The 16,141-nt window shown below is 41.4% G+C and overlaps 1 protein-coding gene across 3 annotated transcripts in view; it reads left to right on the plus strand.

Moving 5' to 3' along the window:
* The window catches only part of PITPNM3 (PITPNM family member 3), a 55,403-nt gene that overhangs the window by 979 nt on the left and 38,283 nt on the right, over window positions 1–16,141 (plus strand). Inside the window, exons 1-3 of one of the 3 annotated variants that reach the window (XM_010402240.3) lie at window positions 259–357; window positions 8,311–8,406; window positions 16,034–16,141. In XM_010402240.3, the coding sequence (XP_010400542.1) occupies window positions 8,346–8,406; window positions 16,034–16,141 (169 nt within the window). In that variant the 5' untranslated portion in view covers window positions 259–357; window positions 8,311–8,345. Of the gene's footprint in view, window positions 1–258; window positions 358–8,310; window positions 8,407–8,883; window positions 8,982–16,033 lie in introns of those variants that run through there. The other 2 variants (XM_039562848.1, XM_019287525.2) reach the window with 2 other exon arrangements.

Raw genomic sequence — 16,141 nt, forward strand, 5'->3', positions numbered from 1 at the left:
CGCCCTCCGGCGGTGCTGGTCCGGGAAGGGTCTCTCCTAGCTCCGGGGGAATTCCCTGGCTGCCGCCTGGTCGGGCCGGTGCTCGCTGCCGCCCACTCGGGAGGAGCAGACCGGGAGGCTGCAGCCGTGGTCGCAGAACAATACAGGTGTGCTGTTGGGTGTAATTTGCCGAAAGCCTGCGCTGCGCCTTGCCCATTCACGTGCTGTAACTCGTGCTTCCTCCGGAGCCTGAGCAATGTGGAGGTTGGAGGTCGGTTGGCTGGGACTGAGACCAGGGCTGGAGGATGCTCAGCAGCAGCAGCAGCAGCAGCAGCACCCTGATGTCCCGTGCCCGGCGGCAGGTGCAGCCTTAACGAGGTAGCGTATGTTCTGTGTGCACAATGGCCAGAACAGATGAGAGTGCAGTTGCTGATGCAGAAGTGGTTTTCTTATAGGTTGCATGCAGAACCCATTGCTGCTGCAGGTGAAGGCCTAACTGCTATGACTGAGTGGTCAGTATGTGACACTCGCCTGGTGTTCGGTGCCAGGTCCGGACACAGCTTTACAGCAGCGTGGCAATATTAAAGCTAAACCTAAAAGAGGATTTTTTTCCAGCACTGTTTATTTCTTTTACTCCCCCAAAGTAAGCATGGATTGGTGGCAGCCCAGAGATGTAATACTCAGGAACATGAGAGCATCAATAATTTCAGAGGATGCAAATATAGAATTGAACTAAATGGTTTTTTTCTGTCTTTGGAAGATGAAGTAGTAATCCAGTGGGGGAAAAGTCTCATTTTTTTTCTCTGGCATTAGTTTACAATCCTTTTAAGTTTGATAAGAAAATAAGGGAGCATTGCTTTTGCTTTCTGTGATGCATGAGTAACGCAGCCTGCACACATAGCTTGCATATTCAAACAGTTTTGGACAGGAATTTTAAAGCATGGTACTTGTCTTGGATGTGATTTCACTGACAAACTATGTATTTTGATACAAGCTTTGTGATGTTGTCACTACTTATTGCAAAGAAAAGTAAGAGTAGACCATTCACAAAGGAGGTCTGGAAGAAACTATCTGCTCTAGGTGTAGGGAAAATGTGTTGCTTTTATAAATTGAGCCTACCGAGTTTATCAATGTGAGCTGCAATATGCACAATTATAAAAAATTGCATCTGTTTTGCTTGTATTACCCTACCTTGCAGCCCCTGCCAGTGCTGTAGCCTTACCTCAGATAGAAAGGAAGACCAAAATTGTAGTGAAAATGTGCGGTTTGGTCACTGTTGAATGACAGGTGTGCTTGTAAAGGCCTTTTGGACATGGTCCACACTTGACTCGTTTGAGTAGCCAGATCTCACCTAGTGAACTCCAGATCTTAAGCACTTGAAGTAGTCCCTGCACGGAAATGCGTGGGCATTTGCAAGAGTGTAGATTGTAAAACCACACAGAGACAATTGCAGATCACTACCTGACATGTCCCTGTGGGAGTTGTAGGGTATCTGCTCTTCATCTCCAGCTTCATTTTTAATAGAGCACAGTGACTCAAAAATCCCAGAATCTCTGCACTATAAAAGTAGAGACTTTCAATGTGTTGCAGGCAGTCCACCTACAGTCCTTGCAGGAAAAGGTTAGAGAATATTCATATCTTCTCTGGTTTTGGGGAGTAAGTTTGGAGGAGGTGATGACACTGCTGAGAGGGAGGGTGAAGTTAATTTCTGCTGTGGGGAAGCTGGCATCTGAAACATCAAGAAACAGCTCTGGGAGATGTACCATGTTTACAGGAAAGTTCGATCTAGGTTTTGAAGTCTGAACAGTCATGTTAAACTTCTTCTCTCTCTTCGTCCACCTCACTAGTAATCCTGTAAAGTGCAAGACTGCAAATGTCACTGGTACCTTAAAATGGGGGCTTAAAGGCCTGCATGGCTTAGTTTCTCAATTTGTTTCCTGTACTCAATATTCAAATACATGCCTATCCTTACCAACTGGCAGTGGAGGGATGTACAGAGTAGACAACCAGGGATTTCTCACTGTGAAGTTGCTGTGAGATGATAGAAACCGAATGAGGAATGGGAGAGAGGAGTTGGTTGTGTTGGGCACTTCTGACCACAGTGGCATCTGGACTGTTCCATCAGTTAAGTCTTTCACTTCTTGACAAGAGAACCTGCAATTTATGTGGACTTTTTTCTGTCTGTAACTATATCTGGCTTTGTTCGCTCTGCATTTTGACAAGAGAACTTGACATCTTGACTTGATCTTCCACTTTTTTCATCCCCATCCCCTTTTGCCTTTTTTGTTCTCTCCCTCTTGCCTCCCACTGTTATTTTTCTCCCTCTCCCCCTTTAGCCTCACAGTTTTGTAGGCCTCCTTCGTCAGCCCCTTCCACTTGCAGTGTGTTTCATTTCAGCTTCAACTGATTTTGTTTCAGTTCCAGTCTCTGCTGCAGATTCATTCCATGATTTTGGATGAGCTCTGTGTGGCCCTGCTGTAAGTGATGGCATATATGGTCCATCTTTTTTGGTGGTCAATGTGTAGGCAAGGACTTCCTCTGATCAGCATCTCCCTCTGTCTTGTATGAATTCCTGAGTCTTAGGAGTGCCTCCAGTAGTTAAATTCACATCCTTGTAACAGTTTTACATTTTCCAAATAGGAAATAAAACATAACTAGAAAATAATAGTGGGTGAACTTGGCCTCCAGTGAGTCTTAACTGCACAGTCACTAGGTAACACTGTGTGGGTAGCTCAGTTAAATCACTTAATGGGTAGGCAAGAAGCATCTGAAACCGGCAAAACAGAAAGAAGTATTATGCAACAGCAGTCAGTAGCAATAGCAAAGGTCATTCTTCCTACCCAGCATCTCTATCCAAATGGAAAAATGACTTGTGCTTTTTGATTTTATTAGGAAAACTGTCCCTGAATTCAAAATGGTACACTTCTAAAACAAGTTTTGACAAGTGGAAATGTTTTAATCTTTGCAATAAAGTCTATTTTTTATTATTTTTTAACTGAGATTAATTCAACCCTCAATATTTGACTATGTAAAAGACTGAGTTTCCAGTAGCTATGAGAACATTGTGTGCTGTTTCATCTCTACCTAGGTGTCATGGTAGTAGTCAGGAGTGGTTTTTTTATGATTGCCTGTCTTCTGGCATGTGCTTATGTCTAGGCTTGATTGGAAATTGGGAAATGTTTGTTACCAAGCAAAAGATGTAGAAAAAGGCTGGGCCTGCTGCAAAGCTTGAAATCTGTGATAGTATGATGGTGAAGTGAATAATATTTAATTAGTTTTACAGTAAAGCCCACTGCTGTAATTGCATCCAATGAAAACTGCTGCTCTTATCCCAAGCTGCTTGAATGCATCTTCCTGGCAGCTCTGGTGTGAGCACACCTGAGCTGGGATGGCCTCTGGAACCAGCCTGTAATGCTGCCAGTACACAAGGGGCTGGTATGACTGGCATTTGGGTCATCCTGCTTACTTTCCATCTGTCCTGTTTGCCTGACAAGGTAGCCAGTGATACGTGCATTGGTAAGGAGAAGAGGGAGATGTGGAGTGACTCTTACGGTGATGCTTCTGGACTGAGCCTACTGTGCTGCTACTCTGCCCTCACAAGTATGTTTTAGGAATGAAATCACTGCTCTTTCATTCCCAAAGTGTATGTGCTGGTCCTGCTCGTGAAGTGCTTCTGTAAACAGTGATGTGATGACTCCAGTAATGGTTTTGTTTTTCTGTTGCAGTAAGTGTTTTTAAAAGCTATTTCAAAATGAGGAGAAGGCAGAACCAGTGACGAAAGGTAACATGGCTGTGGTTTCACAGCAGGGCTAGGCTTACTTCCTGCTGCATTTGAAAATTAATTTTCTGCTTATTAGATCCAGTAGCAGATTCAATCCCTGTCTTGGCAAAGTGTGCTTCCACCAGAGGGCATCATTTCCACAGGAAAATGTTCCTTCCTTTTTCCAGAAGATACTCCTGTGCTCCTCACGTTTAACCTCCAGGTGTTTGGCACCTAAGGACCTGGGGTCTGTAGTGTACAGTGTTGCTTTGTGCTGTCAGAATTGATGCCGGTTACTGGAATGGAAATGGAAAGTACATGCCTTTTCTTTCTCCTGACGTGGTATGCATTTTAAATATGATCTTTGCCTAACAAGTAATATTGAAGAAGCATTTTTGGGACCGGTAGCAGATCATGTGCTTATTATTGAGTGACAATGGTGAGCTGTTCTGTCTTAGGATGCTTGGGACTTAAAGGATGAGTGTGTTTTGGATACCAAGCCTTCTAAAGGTTATAGGAAAGTGATTGAAGTTGGGAATCAACAGCATTAGCTATGCAGTTTTCAGAGGAAAACCTTTGTTTCTTAAAGTGTTTTTCAGAGCCTCTTCAGCCTTACTTCCCTTCTTATATGTTTTTCTGTTTCCATTTCCTTAGTCCTGAGAATGTTGGCTACAGACCAATAGGGTCACTTCAGTTCCTCTTGTGTTTTTCTTTTTTTTTCTCTTTTAGAATCACCCTCATATCACATGGAATGAAATGTGCTCATGCACTGCTCAAACATCATATCATTGCTAGTTTGATAAAAAAAAAGAGGGACCTTGGAAAGAATTTGGGTTTATGTCCCCTGACCAGAGGAAGCTGGAGCTGATCTTCTCTTATGTATACTTTCCAACTGCTGTTGATTTCTTACGGAACTATGGTAAAACGAGCTCTGCTGGTGTTTGTGGGTCAAAGTGGAATTGGCATTTTCCATGGCTGTTCTGCTCCTTAGGTCTATTTGTGGAATATATCAGAGATTGCATCATTTTAGTGGGTTGTTCCTTCTCTGAATGGACAGCATTAGAAGCTGCTGCTATGTGAGTGGGAACTGTTCCTTCTGCTGTTTGCTGGAATTATGTACAGTCACTAAACACCAAGGATGAAATTTGCCTCGCATTTGAATTAGGATGACGTGTACAGAGGTGCAATCTGACTTGCCTTCAACCGGAAGTGCGAGTGTTGCATAATAGAACATGGAACTATTTCTGTAGCAATTTTTAAGTCAAATAAGATCCTGACTCTTTTGCTGCCTATCACAAGATATTGTAGCTGATTGTATCTGTGGCTCTTCCCCTTATGGAAGCTGTTGTGCAGGATATAGGTTTCAGTTGTGATCCTTAGTTGTACATTGCAGGGGTAAGGAAATCAATATCTAACAAGAGTAAATTGGCTAATGAGTATGTTTATTATTTTGTAAGTCTAAAAATATTACTTTAACTGATTGCTTTTCACAAACATTCAAAAGTGATTTTGTTTTTAATTAGCCATTTACACAGTGACTGCTACTGTGAGGTTGGGGTATATTGTGAAGCATAGTGAATCACAGACCCAGATCTAGTATATTGATGATGCGTGTGTATATGTATTATGGAATGGTATACATGTGGGAATACTGTTTTCTGTAGGTCCTACAAGAGTTGTCTTCAGGTGGATATGATAGCATCAGCCACAGAAAAAACTAAAATGTGAACAAAATTAGTGCAGGGAAAATTAAGAGATTGCTTTCCAACATTACGTTTTACTCATGCATCACAGCACCTCCTCTCATGTCACCCAGATCACTGATGCAGCAAAGTACCAGTGAAATTCCAGCTGTTCTTCATTGAAGAAAAAAATCAAGACTTTTTTTACTGAGGAAAATCCCTGATTGTAATTGTGAAAAACGAGGTTCACTCAATCTTAATTACAATTAATTACAGTTAGTGCTAGCCTAACTAGAGCATTCAGCTTCTGTTCATAATGCTGCAAGGATGGCTCTGCTCTTGTCTTCTCCCTAGCTTTTACTGTGGTTCTGTGCTCAGGGAAAGTCTCTTCCAGCTCCCTCCGTGACAGGTTGACTGTCACAACCTGCAGTTCTGTGCAGAGAGAACAGGTTAGATAGGAAACTTTACTTCTGCTTCTTCTAGAAGAAAAGCACCTGTGCGTTTCTATGGGCTCTCCATCTGCCTCTTGGAAATGTTACCCTTGTATCCTACTGTCCGTCTGTCGTGCTGCCCCAACAGCTTACGGGGAACTACTGTATGTACTTCCAGTGCAACTATTATGACTTGCAAATTGGTCATGTAGTGTTCAAAGCATTTCTACATGCTTTCCCCTTCTATGATCAGAAATTGTGATCCTGAACAACTGAAATGAAAGTTGCTACCCTGGGTGCAAAAATCGCTGAAATCTGGCTGCTAAGAGTCAGCTGACTGATCTTATAAAGAGTAGGTTCACTGCCATAGAGGCATAAAGTGTCATTACCAAGGAGCTCACCTGTGTTCTGAAGTAGGGCTGGTCTTTTCATTCTCTGAAGCAAAATTATAAAATAAAATATGCAGCAGTTGACAGTGTAAATCAAGTCAGTGAGTCCAGGTAATGCCAGTGTCTAATAAAATCAAGAAATGTTAATAGAGTCCTCTGAAGGTGCCTAATGCTAATCTGCTGGCACAGAAGGAAGCAGACTCAATAGCACCAATGTATGAGGGCAATGCAGTGCAGTCCAGCCAGCAAATCAATCTAGATGTAGAGAGCTGTTGCAGTGAGCTTTATGCAGATTTGTGCTGCTGACTGTGGTTATGTTTAAGCTGCTTCTAAATCTAGAAGCATTCCCAGTGCAATATAATAAAACTGATGCTCCCAAGAACTTTTCTCATGGCCAGAATTTATGCCTGGATATTTGTGACTCTTTCCCCTGCCCTCCCTTCGCATTCTACATCAAACTCCAAGGTCCTTAGAACCATGAGCTTTTTTTGTGGGGTGAGTACTTCTACTGATTTTCAGCCAGGCTAGTGGCAGTTCTTCTCCAGGGAATTGCTCTTTACTTTGGAGTACTTAGGAAGTTTTTACAATTTTTTATTTGTATAGCCTCCTCCCTCCTTTTGTTCTCCCTCTCTCCCTCCCTCCCTTCCTCCCTCTGTCCAACCCTCCATACACCACTCCAGTATTTTTGTGGTGCCTCCCATCTTGTGCTCTTGAAATTTTGAAATGCCTTCTCTTCCGAGCATTGACCCAATGCAGACTTTTTGTCCTTAGAAGTTCAGAATAGTGTTCTTTCTACCACTATTTTGGTGACTATAGCAATACATTTTAGGGTAGATATGAATCTGAATGGAGGGACTCCATCACCTGCCAGATACCACTGGACAGATTCCCAATACATGCTGTACTCTTGTAATGAATACTGACTCCTTAATAAACATTTTTTTAAACCATATTAAAATGCTATTAATTGATTATTATTTTTACTCACTTTATCTTGGTCAGCTAAAATCTGCTTCTTCTTACCACCCTTCACTTATATTTCTGATTAATTCAGCTGTAGGTGGAGTAAATGAAGAACAAAAGGCTGTGACCTAGAGGCATGTTTTCTCCAGAATAATACAGAAGGATGCATCCTGTGTTTGAGTTGCTCTTTTACTACTGAGAGAAGAACGCTTTTGTGGCCAGGGGCTCAGGATATTAGAATCAGGTCTGATGTCATCATTTGCAGAAATGAATAAAACGAAGGACACTATTCTGGTGGGTAATGAGTGTCCTTTCTACAACAGTGTTGTTAGGGGTATGGTGGATTTGATCCCTGGTTCTCCACTGACTGTGGGGAGACTTTGTTGTTAATATAAGGAATATATTTCACTACTGCTTTCTAGTGTTGGGTTGCTCAGATGCAAGGAGAATTCAGATATTTAGACAAGTCTGGTTTACTAACTACAAATTAGTTTGAGTATGATAATCTATAAGGACCATCTAAGGTGTCATGACTATATCTGTTACTGTACTTATTCTAATGTGCTTTTGCCTTCGTCTTCAAATGGCAAGCTTCAAATAAAAGCCCCAGGCTCCAGCACAGCAAAGCTCTCTGGTGAAAGCAGTTCACTGAGTGAGAATTGAGTAGCTTGTCTGCAAATCTGTGAGCCAAATAAGACGGCACTTCTTTTAGGAGTTAAATTGAATTTAAGTGGGAGCTACTGCCATGTCCTGGGGAAATGCTGCTGTATGTCTTAGAAACAATGTGCAGTTTGAGTGTTGGAATGGAACAGCCAGATGAATTCAAAAGGAAGGAATTTATCTTTTGAGGTCACTGCATTGGCTGAAAGTGATGAAGGCTTATCTTTAACATGAACTTGTTTTAATCACTTTGGTTAAGTGGAAGTATTTTTTTTTTTGCCATCCTGAGAGCTCTGGCTGGCTGACAGTTGAGATTAAAGTGTGCATGATGACCATCCTCCTGAGGCACGTACGCAAACTGTTCATTAATGTGTTGGGTTGGGGTTTTTCTCTGGAGCAGAGGTGAGCATTCCCTCGTGTTAATGTGAGTCTCCTTGTATTTCCAGCTGGCCCGTGCCAATTTGGTGGTGCTCAGCGGCACATGCAGAATGTTCTCAGAGACTCTGTAGAGAGCTCCGATGATGAATTCTTCGATGCACGAGGTAAGTACACATTTTTGTTCTCCCCTCCCCATTCTTTCCCCCAATTTTGAAACAAGTAGCTAACCTCCTTTGAGGATGAACTGACAACATTGTCCTCATCAGACAAAACATCCATCAGTTCTTCTATCCAGGATTTGTGGATGGACCTAAATTTACAGGAGTTTGGTGAGGTGCTGGGGTGGATGAGTGAGCTGCCCTGAGCTGAGTCTAGTGTCGGAAGCAGCAAGACACCACCAGTGCGGACCTCACGGGGTCTCTTGGGCCTAGGTCCTTCCCAGGCCAGACAGTGTATGACACTACAATGGGAGTGCTCTTGTTCGCAGTTCCTGAGGAAGGCCATGAGCATCCATGTTACTGATGGCCAGCTTTTAAGACCAATGTCTTAGGTTTTCCGCTCTATAAAAACTTTCACTGGAGGGACTGGGACCTCTGCTTGTTCAAGGAACAATATTCAAATGCTTGTGGATTTAATCACAGGGTATTCTGACTTGGAAGGGACCCACAAGGATAATTGAGTCCAACTCCTAAGTGAATGGCCCATATGGGGATCAAACCTGTGACTCTAACCAGCTGAGGTAACTGAAGCATTCCCTACATCATCTGAGACCCTGAATCTTGACATGATCAGTAACATGCCGAGTTTTGAAGTGGGAGAAGAATCTGTAGGTTGTGTGCATACGCAATCTCCCTCCTCCAGTGGGAGACTGGGGCTCTGGTTTTGGTTCTGTTTAGGGTTTTTTTTAATATTTATAGGGATGCTGAGGCGTAAAGTCTGACTACATGTTATCTGGTGTCAGAAAGCCAGCTCATGCCTAGCCTGAAATCAGTTCAAATTTGCTCTTTTGAGCTGAGATTTAGCAGCCCTTCTCTACTTGAAGAGAGGTTTGAGAGCTTTCAGCTCTGCCTGTGTGCATGCACGAGTCTGTTTTTCAGAAAATACATTGCTGAACACTGATTATTTTCTCCTTGTTCTGAACCAAACAGCTGTCTTATCGGAAAGAGACTTTTAACACAAGTATGTCCCAGCTGTCTGCACAGATAGAGGAAAGAAATATGGATGGTGTATAAGCTCATTTGTCTCTTTTAATCTTTATTGTCAGTTGGTAGGCACACAGACACTGCAGCAGGTACTCAGATGATCTTTCATTATTATGGGAATGTAAATTGTCATAGATACAAAACTGATATGGGTGTGTAACTGAGATTTTGGGGGAGAAGGTGTGTGTGGCATGTATGTGTGGATACATATTTTGTTTGCTTTGTTACCGGTAAGAATGGCAGCTTGTTTTGTTTGTTTTGGAGGCAAATGCAAAATCTCCATTTATGGTGTAATTTCTCATGAAAATGCGTGCCCTTGAAATATGTGTCAGTCTGTGGAAGTCTCTTCACCGAGAGAACTAGTCCCATGTGGACACTGGACTCTTTAGAGAGGCAGTATTAGGTAGTGGGTAAAAACCAGGTGGACTGTGGGTAGATGTGGGCTATTTTAGGGCACTGGTTTTTTGTGTCATATACAACTATTAATTTTATTTCTAGATTTTCATTTTTCCAGTGTTAAAACTATGAGAAATCTTTTCTGGCAGGTGAATGAAAATTAGAGTAGAATTTAAGAGGAAGCTGATGATGGTTGTTACTATTAAAGTACCTTGGAGGTGATTTCAGGCTTTTTGTGGCCTCCTGCAGAAGAAGCAAAGTTAACAGTTGATACCATGTTTGTGGTAAGATGCAGATGGTAGTATTGCTGTTCACAGGAGATCCTGTCACCACCTTCTGACCTACTTTAAATTCAAATGATCTCTGACCTCAGCAGTTACTCTGCATTTAGACTAGTCCAGCAGATGAGAATCTGACCTATCAGAAACATACCTTCTTTATAATTTCTTTATCGGTGCATTAGGCTTCTAATTTAGAATGTTAAGGGTTAGGGTTTTTTACTTCCTAAGTTTCTAACTAGCAGATGTTACAGTCAAATGCTCTCTTGACACCTTTGCTAAAGATTCAAGTGGTGGCATGGAATATAGCTGTCTCCTTGTCCCGAGCTGAGTTTGCTTAGCCTGCATAAGAACTTTTGTCATTAGTTTTGCCTTCTTACCTTGAGCCTTATGTCACTGTCTTCTCTATCACTGTGTTCATACAAAGCTGAAGCCAATAAATACATGGTATGTATTTCAAGCCAGTCTCTGTGTGTTCTTTCTCAAGATTCTTATTCATTAAAGGAGGCTAGGCTAGCTCTCTGCTAATTAAGAGCTGTTCTTAATTTGCTGAACTTTCCTCTCCTGAAATTAGATCTGTCTAATTTATTTAATTTTAAAATGCTCTGCTGAGCAACCTGAATATTATTTGGAAATGCTGCCAATGAACTGAGGTGGCAATTTGGGAGGTCTAAACACTCCTCAGCATGTTTGTGCTCTAAGGGATGTGATGTAAAATTCTGTTGTGCTCACCTGTCAAGGTGTGAGCATGCTGACTCTCATTCACTAAAGTATGTAAATTTTAAGAAGAGGCTGTATTGCAAATAGCTTGTGAATGTCTTGATGTCAAGATATCTGTCTTCTGCTGCCTCAGTTTTTAGTGGGTGTCGTCACTTCTGGCAATTGTGGTATGTTGCTTGTTCTGCTCAGTGCAGATGGTGAAACTAATGTATAGGCAGTAAGTTATTACTGCACCAGATTAACACAATGCTTCAGCAATGTGAGGAAAGTTATCCTTTTCTTGGAGTTCATGCATGTTAATCATCCCTATCAAATTAATCCCTATCAAATTAAAACCAAAGTCAGCATTTGACTGCTTAAGTACTGTAAATTTGAGGTGTGTCATTTGAAGGGGATTTCTTAAATCTAATTTTTTCAGCATACCCAGGCTCTGAAAATGAGGAATACAGAAAATTACGTACAATCAGAATTGGAAAGATTTGGGGGAAAAGGAAGACAAAATCTGTTCAAAAATGTTTCCATTTCTAATGCTGTCCACTATGTATGTATAATATTTTATGTATTATATCTTAAATGTATTTTGGAGAAATGTCGTGGTACTCATAGTTTATGAGCACAGAATGCTGTGTGTAAAGTATATTGTATGGTAGGCTTTCCTTAAATACTTACATTTTAATGTCAAAAGTAGTCTATGTAGTCTGAAATGCTTGTAATGATAGTCACTATCATTTTTATAATGGTTACTTGAAATAAAATGTCACTGCTATGTAAAGATAATGAACAACATCTGTTACTGAGCTGTTAATCCCCTAATAACAGACTTTTAGTGAGAGATAATAATGCCTGATAAATTACTTGTGTGGATTAAAATTAAATGTTCATTGGAGACATCTAAGCATGAAGAGAATGAGAGATGGTGATCTGTTCCCACTGGGTATTCAATGAGAATAGGATACCCAGATTGTTTAAGCTGCATTTAAATCTTAAGCTTTAGTGAGTGGAAGAGTTGGAAATAGAAAAGAAATACAGCCTATGCTGATTTTCCTCCACACTGCCTTTGTGCTTTGCAATGTTCTACCGCATGCTTAAAATAGCTGTCATGATGATTTCAGTAATGTTTCCAAATTCCGTGTGAAGCTGGAGTTGTAACTTTGAGCACCAAATCATACTTCAGGTTTTTTCTCCAAAAAGAGAACCAAAATTATGATGTGTCAGACATTTTAGATGGTGTAGTTTTCTTTGATGTGAATAGATCAAAAATGTGATTAGATTCTGTCTTTGGGAGTATGATCACTTACTGTGCTTGATGGAATATTCTTTTGAATCATCAAGATCCATTGTTCAATAATGCTTTGAAAGGTCAGTTTGATGGCTGCATTTTTGGAGTTGGTGAGGCATGCATTGTAGACTGAGAACAAGAAATGCACTTGGAATTTGCTGGACATAGTCCATATTGAGTTGGCACAAGTATTTCCAAGTTTAGATTACTTGATAGCTAGCTTGCAAAGATGCTCTTCAAATCAAGTTTTGTTTAGATAGGTTTTCATTTCTTCGTGTCCTGTCACTGGTCACCAGAGAGCTGTCAGCACCTCCCTGTCCATGGCCCAGCCTGAGGAAGTTGCAGACTGCAATGAGGTCTCCTCCCAGTCTTCTCTTCTCCCAGCTGAACAAACCAAAGGACCTCAATCATTCCTCATTAATCTTGTCTTGAGGCCTTTCAGCATCTTGGTTGTCCTCCTCCAGATGCTCTCTAACAGCTTTAGATCTTTCTTGTATTATGGTGCCCAAAACTGGACACAGGACTCGAGGTGAGGCTGCGGCAGAGCAGAGCGGGACGGTCGCCTTCCATCAGCAGCTGGGGCTGCTGTGCCTGATGCACCCCAGGACACTGGTGGCCCTTTTGTTTGCCAGGATGCACTGTTGACTCGTATTCAATTTGCCATCGACCTGAACCCTCAGATCGCTTTCTGCAGGGCTTCTCTTCAGCCTTTTCTCCCCCAGTTTGTAGGTATAACCAGGATTACCCCATCCCAGGTGCAGAATCCAGCACTTGCACGTGCTAAATTTCATATGGCTGGTGATTGCCCAGCTCTGTGGTCTATTCAGATCTCTCTGCAAGGCCTTGCTACCCTTGAGGCAGTCCATAGTCCTCCTAATTTAGGAAATCTCTGGTTTCTCCCAAACAGCCTTTCAGAAATAAGTGTATAAATGTCAGGAAAATAAATGTACACACAAACATAAATACTAGCAAAAGAGGCAGAAGGCATTTCTGCACTCAGAAGCTCCCTTGGTCATAAGGGAACTTGTGTCTTTGGTAGAGGAAAACACGTGTGTGGGCTGAAGTAATTTGCATTATCAGTAGATTAAATTTAGCACCAAAGAAACAAGAGGAGTTTGTTTGTGCTGGAGTGAGGGAAACCTGTCCAGGAGAGAGACTGTGGCTTTCACCACCTAAAAATGAGGTAGCTTGTTACCCTTCTTCTGTCTCCAGCATAACATTTTCTGCAGTGTTTCTTACAAAATTTCTCTGGTACTTATACAGGGTGCTTCATCAATGTTTGATATTCTTGGCAGCTGCACAGTGCAGCTGGAGTTGAGTACTGTGGAGTTTCTTCATGGGAGAATCTGGAAGCTATCCCACGTCTACCCATGTGTAATTTGTACTTCATAGACAGTCTGAAGTAGGAAACAGTGGGCACAGCAGTGGGCACCGTTAAAACATGGCAATAATGAGCTGCTTTTGTATTCTGCAAAACAGCTGGGGTCAAATCTCAGTTTCTCAAACAAAGAAGTTTCTGGCTCGCAGCCTTGTAAACAGAGAATCAAGCACCTGTGTTTGAGATGAAGCAGCTGTACATGTTTTGACTGTTGATTCATCTGTCATGGCTAACTGCTTAATTTAGTGAAATCCATACAGAAAGGGAGAAGTAATATTTTACTGTTTAATATTGTAGTATAAATATATGTTATATTTGCTTTCCTTTGTTTCTTGCTTTCCATGTGACAGGCCATAAGTTAGACAGGAATTTTACAGTGTCAACATGTAAAATGATATTTGGTGCAGGAAACGACCTTATAATTTAACTGCAACATACCTCTGATCACAGAAGATGAAAATTACAGCTGAGTACATTATCACAAAATTGTCAGAATATGAAATTCCACAGTTAACTAGCATTTTTCCTCAGATTTGGAAAGCTGCTCAAAGAAGCTTGCACATTCCCATTTGGCCATTTTATCAGACTTCCACAACAGACAGGCAAACACCCCCATACAGATCTCCCCACATGCCTGCCCCACAGCCTTTAAGCTGAAAAAAAAATCTTCCATAACACAGCCCTGGAGGCACATGTCTCTCAGTTGTTCTCAGTTCTTTTCACTGGTCTTCGTGCCTGCTGTACACACCTGCCAGTGTAAAGGGCCATCGGCTATGCTGCTGCTGCTGCTGCTTGGTCTTCCAGTGCCAACACTGGAATTCGCTCGAGAAGAACAAAGCAGGAAAACAAAACGTCCAGCAGAGAACCATTACTGCCCATTTTTATCTATGGATGAAATGTTACACCTCTCAGCCAGACACTCACCATTAGGCCTTAAGGAGGTCTTGAGGGCTGTGTTTGTTCTATGCTGCTGCTAATTTGAACACTTTTCCATCTGTATGTGCAACTACACTGAAGGGCTGGTGTGAGGCTCAGGGGGGCAAGACACTTCTTGTTACTTCCAGTTGGCAGGAGGAACAGCAGTGAGGACTAAGCACAAAACATCACTGAAAATACCCATCATAGTTAGATTGACTGTAAAACCACTTGTGGAGGGAGGGAGGGAAGAGGCCAAAACCACCATGGCTCCTTCCCTTCCTCCTTATAGAACTTCAAACAAATCAGCCTTTGAGAGAAAGTAACAAAAAACCTAAGCAAAATGCTGTGCTAAGTGGTTGGTTCTCTCTGCCTCAGGGAGCAGCTGAGATTGCATCAGATGTCAGGGGGCTTTGCTGGATCCCCCTTCTCTGATAAATCTGATAAATAACCTTTATCCTTGTTTGTTTGTAAAAGGCATGGCATACGGAGAGATAAGATATGGTGGTGACTATGAAGTGATTTATACAGTCCTTTATGCAGATCCATCTTTCTCCAGTACCAAGATCTCTCTAAATGAGAGAGGTACATATGAGAGAACATGAAAGAACAAAAATTTTTATATCATTTAGAGACCTACTGAAAGGTAGGTATTTGAAAATGATTATTTTAGCCAGAAATGTCCTGACTAAATTATTCTGTGTTTACTCCCATATTAGAGCCATTCTCTCTACAAAAGGCTGTAAGAGAGGACAGAATTTGACCCATTCTCTGAATCTGCCTTAACAAGTAAAGAATTGTTATTTCTTATTTTACTTTTTTTTTTTTTCCTGTCTGGTCACCCTAGGTACAAAGACCATTCTGGGCTCTATCCAGCCAGACTGAAGTGCTTTTAGTAAATTTATTCAGAAAGGATTAATGCACCCTTCTTGCTAAATAGCTGTTAAATTGAAGGAAAATATTTTCCTACAGCTTCTAGGCCTGTTTGGTTTTGGGTTTGTTTTTTTACAAAAAAGAGTGAATATCTATCTGCAGGTTGGGTTTTGTGCTTTCCTACCCTGCTCCCTCCTGGATGGGATCTCAATAAAAGAGATGGTTCTCTGTACTGTGAGCTTGGTTCCATTCCATTATGTCTCTGTGTCCCTAGATGAAAATGTAAAGTTTTATGTAGCACAGGCGGCTTTGATAAAAGGGGAAAAAATATTCTTGAAAAGTCTTGAACTGGTCTGTGTGTCCACGCTTCCCTCTGCTCTGCCTTTTGAATGTTCTTAAAACAACAACAAAAAAAAATTAAAAAAAACAAACCCAAAACCAACCAACCACTCAAACAGTCAAGTGATTATTATAAACTTTGTTTTACAGTGACTGCTCAAGGCAAGAGAAAAAATTCAGACAGTCCTCTCTTTTCCATGTTTTTCCTGCACATAATCTGTGAAACATGTAGGATCTCTGTAGATCATATGAGTAGGCAAGAAGCTTTCCTGGGCAGTCCTGCATAACCTGTTATCTGTTCCCATTAGGAACTCTAATGAGTGTTTATTTCTCTCTTAATTACTAGTTCTCACCCTGTCTTTTTTCTCTTGTTTGTCACAGTAATTTATTCTATTCTTTTTCCTGTTACAGAAGAGATGGTGGAAGGAAAAAGTGCTATTCTCATAGGCATGAGCCAGTGGAACTCAAATGACCTTGTTGAGCAGATAGAAACAATTGGGAAGCTTGAGGAAAATCAAG

The sequence above is a fragment of the Corvus cornix genome, chromosome 19, assembly GCF_000738735.6.
Source record: "Corvus cornix cornix isolate S_Up_H32 chromosome 19, ASM73873v5, whole genome shotgun sequence".
NCBI classification, from domain to species: Eukaryota; Metazoa; Chordata; class Aves; order Passeriformes; family Corvidae; genus Corvus; species Corvus cornix.